General features: G+C 41.5%; 1 protein-coding gene across 1 annotated transcript; it reads left to right on the forward strand.

Moving 5' to 3' along the window:
• The first annotated feature begins 2,614 nt into the window (after positions 1-2,614).
• Positions 2,615-4,050, forward strand: LOC119519414 (uncharacterized protein C14orf119 homolog). The gene has a single exon (XM_037817040.1). The coding sequence runs from the start codon at positions 2,872-2,874 to the stop codon at positions 3,301-3,303; it is 432 nt and encodes a 143-aa protein (XP_037672968.1). The 5' UTR covers positions 2,615-2,871; the 3' UTR covers positions 3,304-4,050.
• Positions 4,051-6,326: the final 2,276 nt, after the last annotated feature.

Consider the following 6,326-nt stretch of genomic DNA (forward strand, 5'->3'; position numbering starts at 1 on the left):
ACAGTGAAAAAGGTTTGTTTGGAATTTTAGCTTAAAAAATAAAACGATCATTAAAACAATATTGTTTAACCATATGTAATTGCACTTATGGGCTGATTCTTAGAACAAAAAGAATATTTTAGGTGTAACTGTGATTACACAACAGAATGTCATTTTGTATTTGATTTTTGCAGTGCAATCACAGGTCATTTTTGCAAAAATAGGCAAGGGCTTCATCAGTTTTCCCAAGAGCCTTCCTTAATTCTTTAACCCCTCAATATTCAGATCATCCCCCTGTGAAGCACTTAATTGGTTATGCATATCAATCTCTTCATTTGTTAATGGATCTGACTCTGCCAGATCCTCATTTGCCAGAGATTAAGCTCGTGTGAGCAGTTCTCTAACATCACGTCATCTACTTTATGAAATTCAGCATGTTTTCCAAAATATGTGTTCCTATTTGTGTTGTATTTTCAATGTCAGAAATTTACATCTTACAATCAGAAAGATAAGAAAGAGGTTGCCTATGATGGATGGAGAATGTTAAGCAGGGAGAGACATTTGAGTGGAGAGTCATTTTATAAGTGGTCGGTCAGTTGTCTGGAGAATACTCTTCATATCTGATCACTTTAGCCTTCCTGCAGAACCTAGTGGCTACAGGAACTTGGATACTTGCTCAGGAAGAAGCAAGCCCATAAGACATATCTGACCAGGGAGTGCTTCACCAAGAGAGCACCTTGGAAGCCTGCCCCTGAGAGACAGCCGTGGCTTCAACAGGTGGCCACACTGGTTGGGCATGAGCCAAGGCCCAAGGGCAGGTTTGCAGAACCATGCATGGACAGCAACGGTTAGCACATGAGGGGAGGCAGGAAGTATCTGTTGAAAGCTTAGACCAAAAAAGTCTCCTACTGCAGGCCAAGCACTGAGCTCAACTCTACCGGAGAGAATTCAACAATATGATAATAGGCAAGATTTATCATGGCCATGATTTATCATGGGTCAGGCAGTACTTTCCATGAATTAACTCATTAATTCTCCTATCAACCCGGTGAGGTAGGACTATTATATTCTTAAGTTGAAAAGAAAATAAGGCAACCGAGCCAGCAGAGCAGTTAAGCCCCTGGCCAAGGTCACACACTGAACAAGAAGTAGAGCCATGGTTTGACCTGGGCCTTCTGCCCCAGAGGCCACACTCAACCACTGCACTACCCAGTCTCTCCTGAGCCAGGCCCCAAATCTGAGTTGTGGGTGGAGGATGCATCAGAGTGGGGTGCTGAGAGACAAGGGTAGACAAGCAGGGAGAACAGCAAGAGGCCACATGCCTGGAGAGAGATGCAAGAGCAATTCCAAAGGAACACTTAATTTTAAAGTACTAGTGCTATTATATTGAATTTATATAGGACTATTTCTCTCTTAAGTCCAGAATTATATTAAATTATGCATGGAGCAGTCAACATTGCAAAAATTCACTATTTCTTAGGAGGAGCTCTCTCGTGCAATTTTAACACTTCCATGCCTACTGCAGGGACAAATCTGCATTTCAATTTCCAGCAGACACCAATTCCTTCAGGGACTGAGACAACTATCAGCCTGAAGAAGGTAGATCTTGTCTGCTCAGCCAAGTGCCTGCATGTGCATAGCCCTGCACTGCCCATCATCCCTGAGCTGACCAGGAGCTGCAGGACCTGTGTTCTAGACCTGTTTATTGCTTATCTCATGTGTGGCCTTGACCATTCTATTCTGCTTTAATTTCTCATCTGTGGGGCTGATTGTCCAGCCTACCCAATGGACTGTTAAGGATCCAGTGAGAAAACTGATCATGTTTTACGAAGTCTAGCTGCTCTGTAGGTGACGGGGTGGCATCCTGTCAAAGCTTGCACTCTACTTCCTTACTTGAGGGGGATCTGGGTGGCATAAAACAGCATCCTCCAGAGCAAGACACTAAAGGTAACTCATGGTCACAGTGCTCCAACCCCAACACTCTTCAGCTCCAGACTGAAAGGGTAGTGGAAGTCCACTCTACCCAAAACAGAGCGGGACATGATCTAGCACTATACCAGCTATGGGCTGTGGGCTCACTGGTGGTTTAAACCCACCCCACCCAGCGTGACTATGCCATTGTCTGGAGTCAGCAGGAAGATGAGAAGAGCCTGCCTTCTGGGGGCTGAGGGGAATAGGTTGCTGAAGATCACCATCTGCTGGCAGGCAAGGAAAGGGCACCCCCAGGAGGACATCTAAAAGGCTTTTGGGCAAACAGAGCCACATGCTGGGCAGGCCCATAAAGTGCACCCTTTGAAATGGAAAATTAAAGGCTTTCAGGCATCTTTACTTGACCTTCCCCTGGGGCCCTGTGGAGCTGGTGTGCTCCCCCATCGTGGGTCTCTAGCCCAGCCCTGGTTGGGCAATACTAACCAACCAAGTGTCAAAGAACAGTATTAACACAAATCCAATCAAAAGCTTTGACAAGAGAGAAAATCTGACCTTCAGAGTAAACTCACCAAGATAATCCAATACCTAGACATAAGCAAAAAATAAGCCATACTAAGAAACAGGAAGATATGGCCCAGTCCAAAAAGAAGAAGAAGGAAAAAAAAAAAGAGGCAATACAGAACCTGGAACAACTAATTAGAGATGTTCAAACAAATGTCCTAAACAAATTCAACAAGACGGCTAAAGGGAAAAAGGACAAGCAAGGCTAAAGAATTTGAAAGCATGCAAAGAAAAGTAACAGATCTTATGGGAATGAAAGGCACAATATGAAATTAAAATACAATAGAGGCTGCTCGGCTGGCCCTACTTAGGGTTTTCAGGAAACATGGACGTGGCGGTGGTAGTTGGAGTCTAAGGACTCTTGCGACGGTCTCCGGGTGTCCTCTGAGAGGAGAAAGGAGGATGTCACTGGAGTCATCGTCTTCCTCTTTGCTGCTACTCTCCATCCCTTCTCCCTTACCCTCAGTACCAGACAGTATTACTAACACTTCCCCTCCCCCAATGTCTTACATCACTTCCCAGGAGATGAAGTGTATTCTGCACTGGTTTGCTAGTTGGTCCGGTCCCCAGCGTGAACGTTTCCTACAGGACCTGGTAGCTAAGGCAGTGCCAGCAAAATTACAGCCACTGCTGGATGGTCTGGAGCAACTTAGTGTGTCTGGGGCAAACCGACCGCCTTGTATCTTTGAGTGCCAGCTGCGTCTTTGGGATCAGTGGTTTCAAGGTTGGGCTGAGCAGGAGCGCAACGAATTTGTCAAGCAACTGGAGGTCAGTGAACCAGAATTTGTGGCAAAGTTTTACCAAGCAGTGGCTGCTACAGCTGGGAAGGACTGATAGGCATTAAAATCAAAGAGAAGAATAACCACAGCTGATGGAGTTGAGGCCATGACCTTACAATGAGAACTCAATTCAGATGTGCCACTTGAAGATCTGGACATGGTAACCTGATCATCTGACTGAACTCACCGACTAGCACACGCAAGATTATTTTAAAGTTAATAGCATATCAACTGAACTCCTATTGTACATGTTTTCCACCTAAGAAAATCGAGATCATCAGTGTGCCTCTTAGCTTGCTGCTTTCCAAGAGATGTCAAACACTCAAGAATCTGATGGCTTCTTTTGCAGCGCTAGCCAAAAGGAACCAAAGCATTGTGCAAGTTTTGCCCTGCTGCTGGCCTATGAGGGATATAAAGTAGAACCCTCCTATCCCAGAAACAAGAAAGAATAAGGATAATAGAATGTCATGTTTGTATAGTTTAGCTTGATTCAGATGGCTGGTTTCACCACCCTTACCAGATTCTGGCATAACTGTGATATTTCAATGACTAGCTTTCCCAGTTATGATTTAATAAAATTATGGAAAGTCAGGAGAGAGAGATAATTAGTTACTCCCTCCTCCACTGATGTTTGTTTGAATCCAAAGAGCAGTGACTTTTTTTCTAAAGCATATGTGATATCCTTACTGTTCCTATACTCTTAACTTTGCTCTACAGTAATATGAAAACACTCTTTTATGGATTGGGGGTTTATTTTATTTTTATTTTATTTTTTTGTATCAAAATAAATGGATTTTCAGAACTGTCTCTACCTTTTTTATTGTAGGGCTAGTAGAAAGTTAATATTTGGGGAAAGAGGCATTTGGGGGAAAGGAGAGCTTAAAAGTGTAGGCATTATAGACCCAGCATTGTGGGATGGAGAACATCTTCTTGACCAAAAGGGGGATGTGAAAGGAACTGAAATAAGCTTCAGTGGCAGAGAGATTCCAAGAGGAGCCGAGAGGTCACTCGGGTGGGCACTCTTATGCAAAATTTAGACAGCCCTTTTTAGGTTCTAAAGAATTGGGGTAGCTGGTGGTAGATACCTGAAACCAAACTACAACCCAGAACCCATGAATCTCGAGGACAGTTATATAAAAATGTAGCTTATGAGGGGTGACAATGGGATTGGGAAAGCCATAAGGACCATACTCCCCTTTGTCTAGTTTATGGATGGATGAGCAAAAAAATAGGGGAAGGAAACAAACAAACAAACAGACAGACAAAGGTACCCAGTGTTCTTTTTTACTTTAATTGCTCTTTTTCACTTTAATTATTATTATTGTTATTTTTCTGTGTGTGCTAATGAAGGTGTCAGGGATTGATTTAGGTGATGAATGTACAACTATGTAATGGTACTGTAAACAATCGAATGTACGATTTGTTTTGTATGACTGCATGGTATGTGAATATATCTCAATAAAATGAAGATTTAAAAAAAATACAATAGAAGCACACAACAGATTTGAACATGTAGAAGAAAGGATCAGCAAGCTAGAAGATGAAGCATCTGAATTCAAACAGACAAAAGAACACATAGAGAAAAGAATGGGAAAAATTGAGCAGGGTCTCTGGGAAATGATTGACAACACAAAGTACACGAACACTGGTGTCATGGGTGTCCCAGAAGGAGAAGAGAAGGGAAAAGGAATATTTGGGGAAATAATGGGCAAGAACTTCCCAACTCTTGTGAAAGGCATTGATATTCAGGTCCAAGAAGCTCAATGTACCCAAAACTGAATAAATCCAAATAGACATACTCCAAGACACATATAAATCAGAATGTAAAATGCCAAAGATAAAAAGAGAATTCTGAGAGCAGCAAGTGAAAAGCAGTTCATAATATACAAGGGATGCCTGATAAAACTAAGCATTGATTTCTCACCAGAAACCACAGAGGAGAGAAGGCAGTGGTATGACATATTCAAGATACTGAATTTTCCCTTTCATTGAAAGGGAAAATTGCCAGCCAAGAATCCTTTATCCAGCAAAACTGTCCTTCAAAAACTAGGGAGAACATGTTGGAAGCAATGCAGTTATTTTAAGTTATTTTTCTTATTCCTTTGTTTTGTTTTGTTTGAATTTTTTTTAATTTTTTTTGATAAAGTAACAACAACAACAACAAAAAACCCAGAGAGAGTTTAAGATATTCACATATAAGCAAAAAGAAGCTGAGAGTTTGTTAACAAGAGACCTCTCCTACAAGAAATATTAAAGGGAGTCTTGCAGGCTGAAAGGAAAAGACAGGAGAGAGAGGCCTGGAGAGAGTGTAGAAATGAAGATTATCAGTAAGGGTATCTAGAAGGGTGTAAGAGAGACAGAAACAAGATATGACATACAGAAACCAAAGAATAACGTGGAATTAAGTACTGCCTTTACAGTATAACACTGAATGTTAATGGATTAATAAATCCCCAATCAAAAGACAAAGATTGGCAGAAGGGGAGACAACACAAAGTACATGACACTGGTGTCATGGGTGTCCCAGAAGGAGAAGAGAAGGGAAAAGGAATATTTGGGGAAATAATGGCCAAGAACTTCCTAACTCTTGTGAAAGGCATTGATATCCAGGTCCAAGAAGCTTGCTGGCTACAAGAGACTCAACTTAGACACAAGGATACAAATAGGTTGAAAGGGTAAAGCTAGAAAAAGATATTCCATGCAGAGTAACCAAAAAAAAAAAAAAAACAGGAGTAGCTATACTAATATTGGACCAAATAGACTGTAAATGCAAAAATGAGACAAAGAAGGACATTATATATTAATGAAAGGGGAAATCTACCAAGAAGAAATAACAATCACCAATATATATGCACCAAATAAGGGAGCCCCAAAATACATGAGGCAAACACTAGCAGAACTGAAGGGAGTAAGAGATGTCTCTACAATAATAGTTGGAGACATCAGTACACCACTCTCATCAATAGATAGAACATCTATACAGAGGATCAGTAAGGAAACACAGAACTTGAATAACATGATCAATGAATGAGACGTAACACACACATACAGAACATGGCATCCCTAAACAGCAGGATA

The sequence above is a fragment of the Choloepus didactylus genome, chromosome 23 (assembly GCF_015220235.1).
Source record: "Choloepus didactylus isolate mChoDid1 chromosome 23, mChoDid1.pri, whole genome shotgun sequence".
Classification (NCBI taxonomy): Eukaryota; Metazoa; Chordata; class Mammalia; order Pilosa; family Megalonychidae; genus Choloepus; species Choloepus didactylus.